At 36.2% G+C, this 21,613-nt stretch overlaps 1 protein-coding gene across 6 annotated transcripts in view; it reads right to left on the reverse strand.

Moving 5' to 3' along the window:
* TBC1D5 (TBC1 domain family member 5) overlaps positions 1-21,613 on the reverse strand; it is a 321,851-nt gene that overhangs the window by 79,968 nt on the left and 220,270 nt on the right. For all 6 annotated transcript variants that reach the window (XM_066991876.1, XM_066991877.1, XM_066991874.1 and 3 more), the window contains one exon: positions 1,621-1,763. In XM_066991876.1, the coding sequence (XP_066847977.1) occupies positions 1,621-1,763 (143 nt within the window). The remainder of the gene's footprint in view (positions 1-1,620; positions 1,764-21,613) is intronic.

Below are 21,613 nucleotides of genomic sequence, written 5' to 3' on the forward strand. Positions count from 1 at the left end.
GGGTATTTTTTGCACTGTACTACTAAGCTTAGAGTAACTAATTAGGTCCAACTACAGAAGAAAAATATACTTATTTCAGAAAAAGTGAGTGTATGAAGTATTAGCTGTCCTGGTGAAATGACTTTGCATCTTATTTGAGGACATGTACTCCACTTTAAAGCTATTTATTGCTTTATTTTACTAAATCTGGGGATTTCAAAGAAAAAAAGGGAGATTTATTTCATACAGATGCCCATAATACATTTTTAGCTCACATTTTAGTTACCTCATACCGATTCTCACGTGTGAGCACCATAAAGTCAAACAACCAACCTCAAAGCAACCTTCCTTTCCCAGAAAAGAGAGGGTGCTTATAGACACATTTCTTAATTATCATTTTTAAAGGGAAATGATGGCACAAAATACAATGCTGATGTTAAGAAACAATTTATATGCATCTGCACCACGCATCTATACAAAAATTTTTAAGATTATTTCAGTTTACTGCACATAAACAAAACAGATTCAGATTACAGAAAACGTCTTGGAATTGGATAATCCTTAAACAAGCATTGATTTTGAAACCTCTACACTGAATTAAATGTCCACCTCTTTGAGAGGAATGTAAGGCAGCTCTAAATGCTGCATGTTTATTAAAAAGCAAACTAAAAAAACCCACATGAAGTCCTATGGCAGGCAGTGAAACAACAGTATGTGTAAAGTACATCCGTGTTATATTTTCAAGATCGGGCCCTAAAATAAGAACAACAGAAGTTGAAAACTTTATGTGTCCTAGAATACAAAATTGTGTCAAATATGTGACCTTGTTACAAGCTAAAACTTACAGATTGTATATAATTAACACCCAACAGCATGCTAAAGAATTCATATATTTAATGTCAAACATGCATCTTATTGAAAAACACATATTTTGTTGTGGCAAACTCGTATATGGAATTTTTTGCAAAATATGATAGGACAGAAATAAATGCCTCTTAATTAATCATTACATATTTTCTTCCTCCCATTCATAATTATACAAACTAGCAACATTTTTTTACTTTCTCTTTTGTATTAACTTCATTTATTTATTGCTCATCACTAGTCCATATGTGCAAATATCTTTGCACGTATTTCAGGTATACTGAAATAAAATGAAGTGATCAGTTTTCTATGCATGGAATAAATGTATTTTGTAATTGCTACTCATCTCTGCGTGTACATTTCCTTCACGACAAAACTTGGAAATCTGAGTCACTGTCTTGTGCATTTTCACATTTTTCAAAGCATAAGAGCAAAAAATGTATTTCCAGTTATCAGAGGATTTACTCAATTCATCGGCTTTGTCAGAAGGTGGAGCTCTATACATACCTGAATCCCTGACTGCATAGAAAATCTGCAACTCCATATAAAAACACAGAACTACTCAGAAAACAAACGTGGATTTAACTCCAAGATACAATTTGTTTCATAAATACAGCAGACTGTGCCCGATAACAAATGGCTCCTCTCATAGCATTTGAAAGGATTTTCAGTTTGTTAAAAAAGTCACAATGCAATTTAGCATTTCTTAAGCCCTCTGTTTCTTTGAAAAATAGGTTTGCATTCTTCTTAAAAGATCGTAAGATAGTTGATACTTACAGGCATCTCTAATATATAACAACATGGCTACAAAAATGTAGTCAACTAAATTCAGGGTGATACTGTCAGCAAATAGAGCATCCCACACAACAAGAAGGTCCTGGAGTGGAAATTCACGTCCAAAGAGGAGCCTTACCCATCGCCTGAAAAAAACAAAACAAAACAGAAAAGACATGCTGTATTTATCTGTTTCGACAAATATTGTAAAGCCAGTATACATATCACAGGATCAACTACAATCCAAAGCATTTCAGCAGGAAATTTTGCAAATTATGAAGGTCTACGAGAATCACTCACCTAATTGTGTTTTTGGAAATATTTGTGTGTGTCTACATTAAGGGAAGCAATACATTACCAACTGCAAAAGCTTAACTGACTAATACTGTTATGTGGGTGAACCTCAAAAGGAAGAACATATCAATCCTATGCACCATATTTTTGAGCATTTGATGTGATACTGATCGAAGATGAAAGTGAGATGATGTTACGCAAGAATAGCCTGGAACAGACAAGCAGGGTGAAGCCAGCGGTTTACGAGAGCCCTGAAAAGCCCACTCAAGTGAAAGCCAGTTCAAGGCAGATGCCAAATAGCAGTAAAAATGGATCGGGTCACACTTGCTCTGAAGAGGCTTCCTCCCTGTTTTTGACAACAGTGTTTCCAGCTCCATGTAAAATATGCTATGGATGCTGTTTTGATTAAACCTAATTTAAATCTTTACCAGATTTAGTGATAATCTGCATGTAGACCACACCATTAATTCCTGTTCATATCTCTGCTGTTTCATACCCAGCAAAATGTGAAAATCTATCTTATTAAATGCAAAATTTGCTTGAGACTGGAAGGTTGAGATACAGTAGAAAAAAATAATTTCTCAAGCTTTCTTATTTCCAGTTCCAGCTCTTACACCGACCTTGAGACAGGCACTTCCCTTTCCTATTCCAAACCAGAACCATTAGCTTGGTACCTTTCCAGGTAGCAGAAATTATCTAAAGTTATCTTTGAAAAAGCTACAGAATAGTTAGTAACATTAGTCCTGGAATAGTTATTACAAAATGGACTTAAAAATAATGAATTACATTTTTAGCTGGGATATGCAAATTGCTACGCATGTGGAATCTGTTTATTCAGTGGCAAGAAAAGATTGATTGCAAATTTCTGCAAAGCAAATTGAGTCATTCTGTAAAACTCACAAAATTTTCTAAAAAGGCAACTAGAAATTTCAACAAGATTAGTTTCACTTGTAAGAATTCACGTTTAACCACTTTTGTACCAGAACTCGTTGCTTTAAGGCATCTGCTTTTTTTTTTGTTTTCGATTCCAGTAACAAAAGTTCATTTCTGCGCAAATGAATTCCAACACGTCAGTCAAGTACAAGCTTTTAAGATAGCAACACTCTGTACAAAGCAACTCTCCCTTATGAACGAAATTGAAAGGGACTGTTTTGTTAATCAAGGGTTTGTTCATTCAAACTTTTGTACCCCCAACATTGGAACTGTGTGTATAACCCATAAAAATGTCCATGCTACAGATTTAGAGATCACTGTACAGAATATTACGCCCTGCAAGACACATTCCCTTTTAAAAGTGAAAATATGCGACTTCAAAATACAGTCTTATCTAATCCTTATTTTGCTTACACCAAACATTTCTGTTCTATAGTCTTGTAACTTTTTATTTTAGCATAGTAATTATAAAGGTCGCAATATTAGCTATGATAAAACTCAAACTCCGATCAACCCCCCAACCTATGAGAGCTCATTTTCAGGCCTCAGGAAGAAAAGTCAGAAGAACTGCTAACAAAAAAGCAGGACTTATCTAGTACATTTAATACCACGTCTGTTCTAGCCAAGGGATTTTACCGTACAGCAGCGCATTACCCTACAGTGCCTTGCCTACGGGAGACCATTATCCTATGGTGACACAAACATTACCCAAACTCTGCGTGAAGCCTATTACTTGCATTAACAACCCCTCCCACCTGTAAAACCTCAACTTTCATGTTATACAAACTGTTAGGAAAGAAATTGCAGCTAAGCTTGAAGCATTTGAGCTGACTTTGCCTGCAACTACCCAAATCTCACGCAGAAAGAAGCCTTGCTAAAAGTCTAATACACTTCAAGGGAAAAAATACACCATGGTGTAATGGGATTTGTTATTAGTCTTTTATTAGAAATCTCTTTTGCTTCTTTACTACTTCATTATGCAGTGTTAATCGTTTGTAGATGCAGGTTTATTCTGCTCTAGCAGAAGTCATTCCTTTTTTTCTCCTGCTTTTATACTTTCTCCTGGGAAAATTAAATCTCAGTCCCCAGAGGTATCGTGTTTCACAGATGTAGGCTGCTGAAGAACAACTGGACTTCCTTTCGCAACTGTAATATTACTGTTAATTATTTCAATTCTCCTGTCCTAAAGGGAGTAAGCAACTCATACTGCTGTAAATGCATATATACTAGCTGTTCTCTTATTTTCTTTAGCAGCATTTAGCTCATAGAGTCTATAAACCAAGGACCCCATTGCCTATGTGAACCATACTGCCATAAGACAGGACTTCAATCAGCTTTTATATTCATAAAAAGGGTTCCTAATTCCTCAAAATAAGTGTTCATACTGGAAAGCTGTCTTTCAAACTAACACAGTTTTATTGCTTTTACAAATATTTGCAGAGAATTTCAGACACACTTAATAATTGCATGGGACATGATAAACATTTTTTTTTAGATGGCTGTCTGTGCTTTAATTATTGTTCTGTCCTTGCCTTACATCCATTACACCTGCAGACTGTGAAGCTCACAATAGTGTACCTTTAATAACATGCAATAGTACAATAATTCATAATTTACCAGGCATCCTTAAATTCCTCAAAAAGCACAGATTCTTTAAAGCTATAATATAGAAAGGTACCACCACCTACACTGTAGAATATGTAACTGTATCTTTTACTTATAATTCCCATTCAATTAAACCAATATTCTCAAGACATCAGTAATTACTAGCAATAGCTAATGATTCATTAATGACCTTACAATACAGAGAAAGTAGGAGAAAACTGTGCTCTAGTAAAGCCATTAAAGAAGGCAATGATCCAGCCTCACCAGTTTTAACTACAACCACAACCATTTTAACTGAGGCTTATTCGACAATTCTTCAAGCGCTGATAAGATTAATTTATTTAATCTGTAGACAGCTTTACCGTTACAAATATTTAGTTGGTTATCTTCTAATTTCAGCCATTTATACTTTTGCTAAATTCAGTCTTCAGCACAATGCCCACCCCAAGTGTCTGCTCAAGGTTTTTTTTTTTTATTTTTCACAGATACTTTTCAATAGAACAAGGTTAAAAAAAATTCTGCCCGTACTTAACTTATTTTTTCCCCAAACAGTCCATTAAGAAGACCTAAAGTCAAAGTAATTATGTCTCTAGTATTTCCTCTTTGCTGTGTATATTAAAAAAAATGCCCAAACTTGAAAACTCCTTTGTTGACCTAAGTTCAGTAGAGCTCAGGTTTCCACAGAGCATGTTCTCCCTCTTCCTAACCCTCACCACTGACCCACCGGTGCATCTGCTGTCCCTGCACAGAATTCACTGTCCTGCACCCCAGCTGCTTAGGAAATGGCAAATCCACCTCCCATGGCCGACAGCACGTAGCAGTTGTGCCAGAGGAGGATGCTGGTCCTCTGGTTTCTGATGCTTGCAAGGCACACTAGGGGAAGGCTTCTGGAGAAAAGGAGGGTCAATAGGATTTTGCAGGATGTCACTTCATTTTCAGTGCAAGTTTTGTTGCTTTTTTAAATACGAAAATCATTTAAATGGATTAACCATTGAAAAGAACACCATCTTACCAAACTAAGCATTCAGAAGCTGAGAAATACCAACATTAACATCAGTTTACAGTTTACTGACTGAGAAAATTATATCTAGGTTCTGTCTCTTTATAAAAACGCTGCCATGAATTATGTTCAAGCAAACATTTTTATCCAGCGCAATTTACTATGTAAAGTTACGGTCAATAATTTAGGAGAAAGGGTAGGCAGACTTTAGCTGTGATCTGCTTTTATGAAAATAAGATATGGAACAAGGATGAGGAGCAACATTTACATAATGCATTCGAAAGAATTTAAGATATATGGAAAATCAAGAATTACGCAGTTCAGTGCCAAGCAGCAAGTAATACTTTGGACAAGACTCAACGCCTGTGCCATGTTTTCAGAGGTCTGCAGCAGGCAGGGCTACCGCAGGGGCTGGAGCAGGGTTGGGTGACGCTTGTATGGATGAGAAGGAAGAGCAAACAGCTGTAAATGCACAGCAAAAGCACCCTCGGAAGAGGACGTGATACCGAAACCATCCCTGATTTCCTAGTTGCCAATGTCAGCCTGAGGGGAGATGGGCAAGTTCAATCAGGATGAGCTTCTGAGGAATGTAAGATAGTTTACTTTCTTTTAATGGCATGAAGGGGACCAACAAAGACAAGCTTTACCAACATTTCAGATTAGACCTGTTACACAGTCCATTGCTCCAGTGTTCTGCCTCCTTTCTTAATAAATCTTGTTTTTATTAAGACTCCTGTGGTTTCATACAGTTCAGGGATTTTGTACCGAATGTCCTAAAGAGATTAATAAAACCTTCAAACGATGAAACAAGACAGCAAAGGAGACATGCCTGAAGTATAACTGTAATGTCTTTTTTTTTTTTTTTAAAGGGGATCCTTCCTGCAAGAGTCTCGTTAGAAGGGCAATACTGCTCACAATGCACGAGAAACTCTTAATGAGCCCAGAGAAGAAAAAAAAGCAGAATTGCTAAGTGCAACAATTAACAGAATGGCATTTCTAAAATAAATAAAGCCCTACTAAGATTCAGCATTTTGTCAGAACTGAAAGAAGCATGTGAAATCCCAATAAAGCCAAAACATCGGCATAAGAAGTTGTGTTGGAAACTCATCAGGCTTTCAGAAACTTCTGATGTGTTCAGTCTAAATGTGTTGGAAAAAAAAAAAAAAAGAAACTACACATTTCCAATATGGATTATATGGGTTTCAATCTCTACCATAGTTTTTTTTCTGTCAGAATATTTAAAAATAAATAATAATGATAATAAACATTTGTTTGTTAATATAAATCTAATCAAATTTAGCCTCAGTGATGAACAAGAATACTGAACATAGTACACTTTATTGCCTTCTTTCCACTACGGAAAATATTTTTGATTTGTCCTGTTGAGAATTCCTGCTGTTCTCCATATCCTGAAATAAATTTATATTAATTACTTTATCAAACACACATTAGCCTGTCTCTTTAAAATAAACACCTTTAACTTTATATTTACAAATGAATTATTTGATATGAGCATCAAATGGTTATTTAGACTCCTATTTGGTTTCTTTAATATTACTAGCAGAGGTTACTCAGCCTCGCATTTAAGAAAAAAAAATCTATCAGTTTCTGGAAGACACTATGTATTTCCTTATTAGAGAAGGTTTTCCTTTTAAAAAAGGAGATCCTAATAATTATCTCCCTCTCCTTGCCGTAATTTACCCTTGTTGACAAAAGCACTTACCGCTGCCTTAAGTCAGACCAACTGTAATACACTCACTCACAGGAATGTGCTTAATGAAAAATGTGCCACTGCATCTCACAGCAGTAATGCTTAAAATTGTTAGGAATAGGCTACAATAAAATTATCGAGCCTATTAGCCTGCTCCGGGTAGGTTTCTGCTGCAGTTCCTAACTAAGTTTATACGACCTGTTTTGGCATCAGTGCTGCCCTTGGTGTCAGACCTCCTGTTGCTGCCACTGTCCCCTACCCCTGCTGCCACCCTGCAGCCACCTTCTGGGGTGGTACCAGCAGCTACTGCTGGGTGCCTTGGGCATGTTCACCAGAGATGGAAGTGCCCCTGCTAGAGGGATGGTAATTTCCCTTCACTGTTCTTGCAGTGCTTTTCCTCCTTGATGGCTCTCCTCCAGCCTGCTGTATTGTTCTGAATGGTGACAGTCCTATTTTGATCTGAATTTGTTTTGGGGGTTGTTTCGTGCGAGTTTATGGGAATCCACTCAGTGCTGACAGAATGATGTATTTTGCTCCTTCACGCAGCCACTGCAAACTGCACATTTCTCCTGTCATCTCACCCTCCTGTAGTACATGCCCCAGTAATAAAGAACTTTCTTTAAAAGCATTTTTACAAAGAGGAATACCAGTGATTGCACTCACTAAAAGCTATTCCCGATTTTAAACTTCTACTGAACATTTCTACTCCATATTTACTTAGTGGTATCTTTTAGTATAAGTGGAAAGAAGTAATACTATAAAAAAGTTCCATCAAGAATTATGCCAGTGACATTGATTTCTGTTGTCTTTCTGTAAATTAGCTGTTTCACACACAATTACAGCTATTTTCATTTTTTTCCCCAAGCAGAGTCAGACAAGTAATACACAAATTCATACTAGCACATAAAATATACACAGAAAGATCTCCATAAGCAGCTATTCCCCAGTGACCCCATAAACAAATATAAAAACCCTGCAATGACAAGTAGACCACTGGAGAAACTTGCTTAGAGACTTGGTGATTTTCCACACTCGAATCTTTAAACTCAGATTGGATGTTATTCCAAAATTCTGGACTTTGATTCTGGATCAAAAAAGATTGGATCAGAGATTTTTTGATCAAGTCCTCTAAACGCAGGAATTCAGACTAATTGACCTTATAATCTTGGGTTACTGTCCTCGGTATGCAATTTATTTCATTGATCCTCTTTGTTTAAATCTCCAATAATATGACTGACTGAAACAAGCTTTTAAATTACATGTAATTGGTTCACCTTTTCCTTATGAAATAAGACAACTTTCTTTTGACCTTTTTTTTTCTCTAGTAGAGTTCTAGTTTCTTTGCACATTCAAATTCTTTTTAAAGAGGTAGATTTATTTTTACATTTTGCTGATGGTTCCCACATCAAATTTGCTATAGTCCATTTCTGGAAAAGCCTGAATCTAAATTTATTTGTAACAGTAATTATGCAGTAATACATTTTAAGAATACGACTGTTTTCATTAACAGTTCTGGTCTCCATCAGTTTTAGCTTGCTGTACTGGACAGACTAGATTACAGATACTCCACCTCATCCTTCTAACATTTTCAGAGGTTATTTTTTTTTTTTAGATACTACAGGACTGAAAGTCTGTGGAATAGGAAAGAGTAAAAAAAAAAAACCCTCTCTCATTAGCATGTTCAACTGATTTGAAGTGATTTGATTAGTATCATAAAGAAGCCTGCAACTGGCTTTTCTGTAACACTGAAAACTTCAAAAACAGAGCTAAGAACTTGAATATGAAGAGAAACAACAGAAACAAGTTACCCACTTTTTTCAGTGGGAAAGATGGCAGGTTTGCACTGAAGGTAGTATTTAATTTAACAAAACTCTCTGCAGTGGGAGGAGTACATTCCCACTTCAGGTTCCTTTCCATTCCTCCTAAACACAAGGTAAAATAATTTCAGTATTTCACATATACAACACTTTATAAAGGCATAGTAATTAAAAGCTACTACAAACATTGTATTGACAATGATAACCTGTGTTTGCAGTAAATACTAAAGACATCACATCCAGTTACTGGACTATAAGAATTTACTGACCAGTTTTTACTGTGGAGAGTGGATAAAATTGCTGTACTCTGATAGCTATCTACAACAGGAATAACTGTAATAAAATAATGAACAAGTTTCAGCCATTACTGAATTTTTAAAAGAAGTGCTAGACACTCGTCTTTTTTTCTTGTCAAGATTTGTTTTCACACTGACAACAAGTACCAAAGATCAAGGTTACTCACCCATTTTTGAAATGTCGGCCAAAATACAGAGGTAACAACATGAAGGATCCAGTTATTATACTATGATTAATTTAAAAACTATCTGCGCCAAACTGTGCTTTTACTCATTGTAAAAAGACTGAAGAATACTGCTGTGTTTCTGCAAAACAACTAAATTTTAACAGCTCAGGCAATATCCAGATTTCAAAAACAAGGTTTAGTATGATACTATTACGGTGATAAACTAGAAAGACCAGAGGGGAGTGTTACAGTCTACTGGAAAAAAACCCAACCACATTTTCAAGTCAATGACAAATCATTAAGTGCAAGGATACTGGGACTACATCTCTGTTACCTACCTAAAAGCATAATGCAATGACTAATATCTGCACTCAGAAGAGAAAAATGCAGGGACATGAAGGTGTGCCTACTGAATTCTTACTGCTCTTGCCTCTATGCAATTCAAAGCTCCAGCACTAAATACTGATGACGCATGTGCATTTTGTTTTGAAAATCACTGCAGAGTAGCAAAAACATTTTCTTTTTTTTAACAAAACTAATTACAGGTGAATGATTTTAAACACTATTTGCTGCAGTAAACCTATTGAAACAAAAGAGGCACTTCTAAATTAGTGAAGTTCCTACTGATATCAGCTATTAGCAATTAGGAACTCCACCCCCCAACTTTTCCATCTTTCAACAGCAGTGATTAAATTTGGTTTTAAAGTGGAGAAATTATATTAGAAAAAACAACTCTCAGTGTTGTAATTAAAGCACAGTTCTTAAGATGATAAAATAAATTTGCTAATAGCTTTATCCATTGATTCAAGATGTATGTAGTAGCTTTAAAAGATATCTCTCTTTAAAAAAGAGATTTAAAATCTCTCTTTAAAAGGAATCCTACAATGTTTAATGTCCCACAATGTTAAATCTCCTATAGAATTACTACTTGTCTCTGTAGAATCTACTGGGCAAGACTTAACATAAAAGACAACTTTTTTAAAATAAGAGGGAGATAGAGCATTTTTTAAGAATTTTAAAGTAAACAAGAAAGTTTTGATCAAATATTATGAAGTTTCTGTTTTCATATTCTACCTTGGAGAGTTCCCTATCACAAACATTAACTAAAATGCCTCCTTTGTCCATAAAAATATGAAATCTACAATTGAACCACCTTTCTGTTACCCTGTATTGCTGTTACAATAAATTAACTTTTTTCTGGTGTGCTAAATAAAAATTACATTAAAAATTTCAGGAGGTTGAACTTCTTTTAATTCTTCAAGTATCTGACTACATGCAGCAATGCAGTTGCTACTGGAAAACATTCTGTATTCAAGCCATCAAGGCAACATGCTCAGACTACCACCAGCTTATCAATCCACAAGAGTCTTTTTTTCTTTCTAATGCTGATTTGGTGTTACAGAGACCTTAGTTGATAATGAAGACACAATTTAAGGTTTTCATGGTAAAATTAGGGATGATAATATATCAAAGAATAAGCATTATAAAGTAAAATGCTAACTTTAAGCTAATTAAATTATATATCAGATTGCCTACTTTATCTCATAAAACTGCATAAATATATGTCAAACATATCTGAAGTCAAAGGACACGGCCTTTACAAAGTGATAATCTTCCAGTTAGGCTTCAAGCGTGAGAAATTGAAATTGTGACACTTTGATATGAAGAATACAAACAACTTATTCATATATTGGCAGCCATGCCCAGAGAAAAAACGTACTTAAATATCAGTAATGAAGACTTCACTAATATCAGCAAAATCTTACTACGCATACCTTTTGTAAAAGCCTGATTTTAGTATTTGGTGAAGTCCTGCTAATTCTACTGAATACGAACCCAGGTAAAATTATAAAAGAAAAATAATTTCCTTGCCAATGAACTGGCAAGAAAATGTGTAGATGCTACGACACCAAAACAGCTGCAACAAATGCAAAAAACACTAGATAAATACCTATTCTGTGCATCCAGAATTTTGTTTGGGTATCTTCCATGAATGACTGGAGCACCCAACTTTACCGCAATGTCGTAGATAAAGGAACTCTACTGGAAATTCCATGTTTGGAGTTGGTACCCACAGGGGTAAGACCACCTCCAAGGCATCCCTCAGTGCAGGAAGAATCCTGCACTCTGTTAATTCTTCCCATCACGGTGTATGACATATTTCAGAGATGCTTTCCCTTTGAGAATCAAAATTAAACAGCAATAAACCTAAAATGGAGAATTCCTACCTGCTACCTGAACTGGGACTTATTTCTGCAAACCTCTTTATAATTAAGTATACGACATTTCAAAATCTCTTGGTGGCTCTCCACCACAGAGAAGAAATTTATTTATTTTTTAAAACGAGGAGAGAAGATTTATATCATCACTGAATGCAATATTACATCTATTGTACACTCTAAAACTAAATTAAGAGGCTGTTCAGAGGCCATACATGAAGCAGTCCATTTCAATCTATTAGTCTGGCTAAATGCCTTCATACATCCAATGAAGGGATTCATCATCATCAATCTGCCAGTTTTAGTGACCAGTCAACTACACGTTGATGCATGCACCAAGGAAACACAAGCATTTCCTCCCTGCTGTCATACCTCTGAACGTAAGAATCAAGAAAGGCTATTCCAACAGGCAGCACACAAGATGTTGATTTATCTGCTTAGTACAAATAAAAATATTAGAATCACTACTTTATTTAAGACCTTAGTTCAAAGGCAGAATATAAGTTTGGAGCCTGATTCCATTATCAAGGCAAATAAAGAGGATGGTAGTTATACGTAGTGCAACTGTTTACATTCAGCAATACTGATGTATTAAGACATAGACAACTAAACCAGAGTTTTAGTTTCTCCCACTTGAAAAAAATAGTAAAACAAGCATTATTTTTGTATATATATAACTGCACTTGTGAAATTCTTTGCCTCGTAAGTTAATTGCATCATTGTGATATCCAGAGTTTTGCTTTCATTTAAACTGTTAAAAACTAAACAAAACAACAAAAAACCAACACACACTTTGAAGTTCTTGTATCCTTTTTGTACATACTTAAAACAAGTCATTCCACATATTAGTTACAAGAATAAGGGATTCAATTTTTGTGGAACAAAGTACCTATGACTGGTGGAGTTTTGTGCTGTGTAGCTGCAGCCATGTGGGAATAGTGCGTTTTTTAAGAGATGCACAAGGGGCTTAAGTGGTCTCATTTAGCTACCTATGTGCCCCTGCAGAAGCCCTGCTAGCAATAAAACACTCTGGTAGCAAACAGCTAATTCATTAATTAACTACAGTATTTGCTGGAAAGGAAAGCACTAAACAACGCAGCACACAAAGTGCAATTGTGGTTGTTCCAGGTCCCTGTCTGCAGTATGTGTGGCAGAGGCAAGCAATGCCTACGCTGTTTCTAATTATTCCAATTATCATGGCACACTATGAAAACTTGATTAATAACACTGAAGATATTGTTGTGGCAATTAGCCATATGGTTGTGGGACTTTATTCTGTCACGATTTAGCCATTAGCATCTACTTATGTTTGTCAGAACAGTGCATCCGTGACAAGTTGAAGTTCCGCTCACCTTGCCGAGTCCCCTGTGAGCAGCACTAGAGAACTGTTTATTCCTGGGAGCCCCTCGCCAGAGTAAATTTTTCATGTGGCATCCGGTCTGACTGGGGACAAATGTCAAGTAGCTTATGCGACGACCCATCAAGCCAGGCTTGCTTCGCAAAAGGTGCCTAGTAAATGGCTTGTCAAGGCAGGCTTCTTTCAGAGGAGGATTTGACCAGTAAAATTAGTGTCAAATGGCTTGTATTGAATGTTTGCGATGGTTAACCGTTCAGACAGCATGCAACTACCATTATTTAGACATGGTGAAACATTCTATTATGATTTTATACACCTATGAGTTACATGTTACAGTATGCTTGAAATGTATAGCTAGAAGCAGAGGGACCATGGGGCAGCACTACTGACACACTGGTCAGCAGAGCTGACAGGTACACAAACTGACAATACTATGAGCCATCTTCTTAAAACACACAGTATATAGTGCTTATTTTAATTGCTCTTTCTTTTCATTTTGTGGTCAGAATAATTGCTCTAAGTTTCTCTCTAACACACAAGGAAAAAGTTTAAAAATTCATTAATAACAGGAGGCTTTTTCCTCCTGAAAATAGTCTCACCACTTCTCTAGCACTGCAAATCAGCACAAATGTACTTACATCTACACATCACTCAAAATCAAAATGTTTGCAATCAAAGACCATTCCAAACTTAACTAGTTGTCCACAGTTAGGATTCAACAAGTTAGTCCTTATTAAAAAACAGCAGGAAGCACCAAAGAATTAGCATCTGCTGCAGAGAGATGCTATGTACAACTGATGACGGTATGTTGGACATGAAAGGAGGAAGCAATAACTCAAGTTTGTAGAAGTGACAGTAAAATGACACTATGAGTTATGCATTTAAGAAGTTTTTTTTAAAGCACAGAACTTTAAAAAGAGCCATTTTATTTTAGAAATTCACCTGCTACTGTTAAAAAAGAACAATGAGAATTTTAAGCTGGTACTGCTACTCAATATTTGGATCAAACTAGGAGTTAAAATTATATCATCCACACCCAAAGTGAAACCTTATCCACACCTGCAATATGGGAAGATCCGATGAGACCACAGTCCTTTCTTCCTGGCCTAAGTCATTCTCTGCCAAATCTCTGTGTTAGGAATAAGTTCTGTCCCAAACAGAGATTTGAGAGTTTGGGTTGTCCTGAGTGTTGAGCACACACTCATTGATACCCACATTTTGTCCTGGCCATATGGACATCAAAAGCCTTACAGCAAGCCATGCTTTAAACAACTCTTGTGTCCAAACTCCAGTCAATGAAGTAGAAGACAGTGGAGGTTGTTTCTTCATTTCTATCTTATTTACACAGGTTTATGCATTGTCAGGAACCTTCTCCTGTGCATATGTAGGTTTCTGATTATCCTTGGCATTGCAAACTTGGCCTGATCTTCTCAACACTACTTCTGTCTGCTAATTCATTGTTTCGGTTTAACTTTTGTATATAGACCAAAACCAGCCACAGTGAAAGATGCGACAAGTTTTACAGTTTTCTCCACCTCAGACAGGTGCTCAATTTCAGAAATCAGAAAAATACTCTTTATTTTTTTATTTTTTATTTTTTACCAAATAGATGTGTTCCTCCAGAAAGGAACTCAAGTTTCAGTTTTCTGTGTGCTTCTCACCAATTTTGGGGTAGAAAAGGGATGTTAAAAATCCCTCTGTCTGGCAGAAAATCTGTTGCACACTTGCACAGTTCAAATAATAGACTTCTCAAAATAACAAATTTGAATTCTATTGTCTTCCTTATACTTTGATCTGTTTCCTCAAAACTGTATTTGAACATTTGTGCACAAGGGACATTTCAGGATTGGTTTCTGGCAGCATGAAAATGGACCTGACATCCTAATCCTCTGGCTTTTCCTACGACTGGCAAATGCAGATGGGGAAAGTGTCAGTCTGATTGGGTAGAGGTGAACGCCTGCTTCATTGGAAGCATTTCCATGAATGCAGGTCGACTCTTCTGCAGGCTGCTCTTGAGCTTTTAGAGAAGCAGAGATAGAGGGGAGGGATGTGATCAGAAGCAGGATAAATGATCCGTAAGTCAAGGTATGAAAAGGAAGGGCTGGAGGCTAGCTGCATCTAATGGCTAATTTCTCTGACCATACTCTTCTATGCTCCAGCACAATGATGCCACAATGTAGCTGAAGGGTAAGAAGACAGAAACATGCCTGGTGCTGCATCTGTTCTAGTGCAGCCAAATGCATTTGTCTGCTAAAACAATGTATCATCCCAGGCAGCGCAGTACCTAGCGCTGGAAACCACCCACCAGACCGACTGGTTTACAGGACCGGAGTGGTATATACTCTCAAAACTGATCTCACCGATTCTTGATAATCTCAACAATTCCTCCAGGCCTTCTCTTCTGAATTCTTACTCCTTGTTGCTTGGGATGTAAGTGATGTTTCATTTGAAGGAAATTACTCCATTGAGTATTTAGTTGTCTGTGACAGGTAGAATGCATACTTTGAGGGGGTGGCATCTATCTCTGTCAGTTGAACCAGGCTGTGAAAGCACTTGCCAATAATCATTATCAACTTTCTTACTGCCTCAGATGGTATTCCACAATCTTACATAGGTAATTCCATGCCTGCTTGGAAAGTGTCATTGCTCAGGATACCAATCATTTAAAGATTTTACTTTCATTCAGAACTCACCTGGCCTCCAAAGGATTTGTTCCTAAAGAGTTTAGCGAGCTTTTGATGTCCAAAGAAGGCTGACTCAGCAACAACTCTGACAGAATCACAGAATCATTTAGGTTGGAAAAGACCTCTAAGAACATCAAGTCCAACCGTTACCCTAGCACTGCCAAGTCTATCACTAAACCACGTCCCTAAGCATCCCATCTACACGTCTTTTGAATACCTCCAGGGATGGTGACTCCACCACCACTTCCCTAGGCAGCCTGTTCCAATGCTTCACAACCCTTTCAATGAATAATTTTTCTCCCCATTATCCAATCTAAAACTCCCCTGCCAGAGCTTGAGGCTACTTCCTCTCGTCATATTGTTTGTTGCTTGGGAGAAGAGGCCGACCCCCTCTCCCCGCTACAACCTCCTTTGAGGCAGCTGTAGAGAGTGATAAGGTCTCCCCTAAACCTTTTCTTTAGGCTAAATAACCCCATTTCCGTCAACCGCTCCTCATAGGACGTGTTCTCTAAACTTGGATTAGAGAATTTGAAAATAATTTTCCAGACGTGGGCTATCCTTGCAGCACTGTATTTTGTGTGTGTTAGAAGCTCCACGTTTGAGATTCATACCCAAATGTTCGAAGAGGTTTATACCCTAAGATCTTACCTATACTCGAGGGAGACAACTTGTACCACAAAAACGATTGGACTGATCGCATTCTAATTTCACACTTAATTATCTGCTGAAAATCATCTTCAGAAAATGCGTATCTCAGACTTCACTTTGTCTCTGTGAGAATTGGTGGACTCTTAACGAGGTTTGTTTTTTTTTTTTTTGATTCTGTTCAATCTTTAGTAACAAATATGTCTTGTCTAATGCAGCATCAGCTTTAGGAATGCACTTCATGAGGACGATAAGTACTGAGAATAAAAGAAGTGAAACCACATCCATCTCTGGAAAGCAAATGCAACCTGCAGGATGAGGCAAAAATTTAGGCATCAGGAGACACAGTCATTGGCGAATGTCCTATATCATTTCATTCTCTATGGAAGATAAGTAAAATAACTTTTCATCAAGCACTATGTATCACAATCTTTGTCAGATAAATCTTTCAATTAAAATGCAATATTTCAATATTGTGATAAAAATATGAATAACCTTTACATGAATACTAAGATGTATAAAATGATGGTTTTGTGCACATCAAATCCATTGGCTAAGATTTTTATGTATAAAGTACATTCTTTTCTTAGCACTACCTAAGGTGAGTGAGAGTAATATTTATCAATTAACCTATTGGTATTAGAAAGCAACAAAAGGTCCTAACTTCTGATTTTGAATTTGTCTCCCAGAAATGCAAATTTTATTGAACTTTTGTAAAAAAGCCATTGGCCATTTGGACGCTGATTGGTCATTATGTTTCCCTATTTTAGAAAAAAAAACCAGTTTGGAAATAATGATAAATAAATAAATAAATAAACCACAATGAAGAGATGGCAGTTTTATGGCACACTATAATTTCTTTCAACCTTATCTTCCAAAATCTGTAGATAATTTCTATCCCAAAAATCTGAAGTCAAAAATCACCTTACCACAACTGACCCTCTACTAAAAAAACTTTATTCCACAAGTACCAAATACTTTTCAGATTCATTAGCTGATACTACTAATTAACTCAATATATAAGCAATAATATACACCTTACATATATATATGTGTGTATATATATATATATATAGACACACACCTTGAAGTATGCATTGTTTGCATTTGGTCAGCAATCCTAATGAACACACGTGTAGTATAGAAGCATTTTTACCCCAATGTCTCAGAAAACTTCCTGAAGTAGTAATGGTGAATCGTTTTAATGTCCAATGTTAAATTTATTTAAAAATACATTTGTATTGTTGCAGCCAAACAAGCTCTACTAATGCTGAACTATCACTGGAACTACTAATTTACTGTCATTGCCTTAAAACTACACATCTTGCTACAGAAAGAGACAAACCAAATCTTTAAAGTGATTTGATTGACTTCTCTAAGCCAGCTGGAATTTATACAGGGCAAAATAGTTCCCTTTGTTGAGGTTTTTAAGGTTATGCCCCTTGTATAACCTTTTGACTACAAATCCCCTTCAATTCAATGTTGATAATGAATATTAAAACTCAAAGGCATTGAACCAATTGCTGTCAGTTGTGCCACTGCACAGATATATGCAAAACTATTAATTACGGGAAACTCAGATTTACTGAGATAGTAAGTAAACTCTTAATGGCAAAGATATAGGTGACTTGGGTGCTAATAAACTTATGCACCCCGGATGATTAAAAACAGGAGTGAAAGGATGACAACAATATGTTCTATCGCTATTAGCAATTTTGTACTTATTGATGATGATGCAACTGAGACTGGTGTAACTGCAAGCATGAAATGTGTTTCCAGGAACTGAGGCTGGAGGAAATGTTTGAACTGAGCAGGCACTACTCAAATAAGCCTCAATCTGCACTACAAATTATGCAGAGCTCTGGTTCAGAGTACAGTATCAACGAACTAGTGCCTTTAACTGAAGAAGACACTACCTCTGTGGAGTTTAATGCCTTTTCTATTGTATAGCTATACGTATAACACTAACATGGTATCATTATCATACCAAACGGCTCCATTCTAGTTCACTCAAGGCAAAGAAGAATGATGCTTCAAAGCTGAAATTTAAACACCACTAAAACCCAGGAAATGCATAAGCCCAATTCTCATCACATTGTAAAATCCCAAATTCTGCATACACATCTCCTTTAGTTCTGATTTTCAGGAAAATATGCATAATTTTAATATTAATGTATATCAAAATATGCATCATAAAACATAGCAGATGCATGCAGACAATTAACATATTGTATTAACTTCTGCATTTTTTACTCTTTATTGAATCCTCTTATTGAATTAACTTTATTTTGCATTTCCTTTGTTTCCCTGTTACTACCATAAAAATGGTTTGTTTTTACGAACACTATTACAAATAGTTTAAATTGGATCAATTCACTTATCACTGGGGTGAACAACTGAGGAGGGGTCAGCACATACCTTTACTGCAGAAGTCAATTTTCTGCTAGACTGAGTCAAGAGAGCAACATAGCATCTGTTTGTATTGTTCTGTATCGGTAAATGAAACTTTTTTTTTTGAACAAAAGCTTGGTATTTGCAAAAGCTGTAAGACTGTGGAGACCATAATCTAAAATCATGAGAGCCACAATTTTTATGACTACAATCTTCTTTTCCTGGTGTTCAGGCTGTGGTTTTTGGGTGGATTGCGCTGCATGCGTTCCAATGAGACATTTACAATCTCCTTTATGCAAATTACCCCAGCAGCTGTTTAAGAGCTGTGGTTGTCAGACCAGGCAAGGAGAATGTGATTTGGTATGTCACAAATGGGGCAGGGCTTTATTAGGCTCTGCTAGAAAGTTTTAGCAGATGCGTTAGCACAGATTCAGTGTGATCTTTTAACCCCCTTATAACTTTACTGCTTATGAAGAGGAAAACGCAAAAAGCTCCCAAATACTACAGGAATTCTTGAAATAGGCACAATGCCTATTTCTGAATTAAGTGTAAATAATAAATGTAAACTTATCATTCATAGTGGTAAAACTGTAGTTTTTCCCAAAGAAATTGTATGCAGCTAAAGGAGTTTTCCTGAGGAAAACCCCATCAATAACACCTTTCAGACTAAGAGAAAACTTTATGAGTAACCAGTGCAGACAGACTGTTTTGATCCTTTAAGAATGACTCATCTTGAAGCAAATGCTACAATTTATAGGTATAAACATTAAGATCCTTTTGTAAGACTGACTACCAGTTGAAAATGCTACATCTGGATTAACACTGGATATCTGTGATCAGGAAACAGACGCCAAGATCCATAGACAAATCTTTTAGGATTGGAAGATAGCTCCATTTCATTTAATCCACTTCCACTGTGGTTATGAGTTAATGTGCTATAGGGTTGTTTTTTTATTAAGATTCATCTTGTACCAATGTTTCTTTTTCTTCTTATGATTGTCATCATGCAGTTTCTGAATCTCACTCTTACAATAACTAGCAACCTTCTGATGTTCAATATATAAATCTGATGCAATTTTGCATGAAGTTCCTTTTGGCAATGTTGTCCAACTCACTCTCTTGCCTGATATTTATTCCCTGACATATTTCTAGAGACCACTCATATGATCTCACCTTTCAATTCTGTTTGAATTGGCTACATAAGTCAAACTCTCTTATGCTCCTCTTGTAAATGGATGATGATAAGAAAGGGGAAGCTCAAAGCTAGCAGATATACTTCAGCAGTTTGGATTCATCTTTCTTGAATACAGTTAACCAGAAATGTATATGGCATTTTGGATGAAGTCTTACAAATAAGATGGTACACGGTAGAAAGGCATCAAAACTCTTTTCTCTCTTCTAGAAATACTGGTAGCCTGACAGCATGTCTTTTACGTATCTTATCAGCTTAGTGGCTCCTAGACATTCAATCACTCACTTTCATCCTGTTATTGTTCCCTTTCACCTGGGGAAGTAAAAAATACAGACCCCATTTCTTCTGCTCTATTAATTTGTATTTAATCGGTTATGTCTCATTTGGCTGGGTGGGCAAATATCACTCATATTGCCACCTAGTGTCATTATATAACATAAAGCTATATTTTGAGAGAAAATTATTCTTCAGTTTTTAAGCTTTTGTAAAAATTCCTCAGAATAGTCCAGACTTAGTTTTTTAAATGCCAATAAGCTGGAATTTCTAAGTCCTTAGAAGAATAGTCTGACCAGTCCTTCTCTGAATCTGTTCAAGGACTGATAGTTGGTAGATTTTTTTTACATAAATATCAAAGTAAAATACTTCTAAATATAAATATATTTCATTTTAGCTTTTTTTTTTTTTAATTCCAAATATAACTACATCTGTCTGCTCTTCATTTAATGCTAGTTACGGCTTTTCTTTAAAGTTGCTGAACAATTTGGGTTAAAAAAAAGAGAAATTCCAAAGGTGATGACTTGGAGTAAAAGACCAGTGAAAAGAGTAGCTTGTAACAGAAGTTGAATTTTAACTTCAATTACATTATTTGCTATGGCAAATACTATGGTGTGTATACCAGGCATAATATAAAATCTTTTCAACTGCCATTTGTAAAGTAAGGTCACACAGTAACCTATATATTGAGGGAATTGAGCAGAAGAGAAAATTTTGTAACAAGTTTATAGGAAACTTCAGTACAGTAAGTATATTATTGTTAATATTTCTGTGTTGCCTAAGAGGATATACTACATTCATTCCGGATAAGAAAGTATTATCCCCAAAAGAAAACTTAGAAGGAAAAAAGAACCTTAAAGGAAAAAAACTTAAAAGGAAAGAAGTTTGTGTGTGTGTGCACAGATCAGCCTTCCTAGAACCTAGTTGCTACACAAACACTTCAAACCATACAGTGATGGCTGACTTTAGGAGACTGACCACTCAGAAGACCCACAAAAATAAGCCCTAGAATTTAAGTTGTATTTTCAGAATGTGGGTTTCTCCATGAGAAAACAAGTTCCTGCCCCAAAGAGGCAGCCTTTGAGCAGTATGGCTGAAACGAACATAAAGCAACAAATTCGGTTTTCATCTTTTCATCTGAGTATATCATCAAAACAAACTTCTTACATTAGCTCAAAACTGGGTGGGGATACATAAAGTCAATTAAATCATTTCTATAAACTAGAAATGAAACATTTTGTTTTCCTCAAGGACAGTTTTCTCACACTCCTCTTATACAATAACCTCTTCAATTATTTCATCTGATCCCACAGAAATGCTGACTTCCTACTTGGAACAAATTGTTGAATGGTTTGTGCCAGTTTTGTATAGTGGGCCATCTGTTATCAATTTCGTGTCTGTCTGTCTTCAAA

The sequence above is a fragment of the Anser cygnoides genome, chromosome 2 (assembly GCF_040182565.1).
Source record: "Anser cygnoides isolate HZ-2024a breed goose chromosome 2, Taihu_goose_T2T_genome, whole genome shotgun sequence".
Taxonomy (NCBI): domain Eukaryota; kingdom Metazoa; phylum Chordata; class Aves; order Anseriformes; family Anatidae; genus Anser; species Anser cygnoides.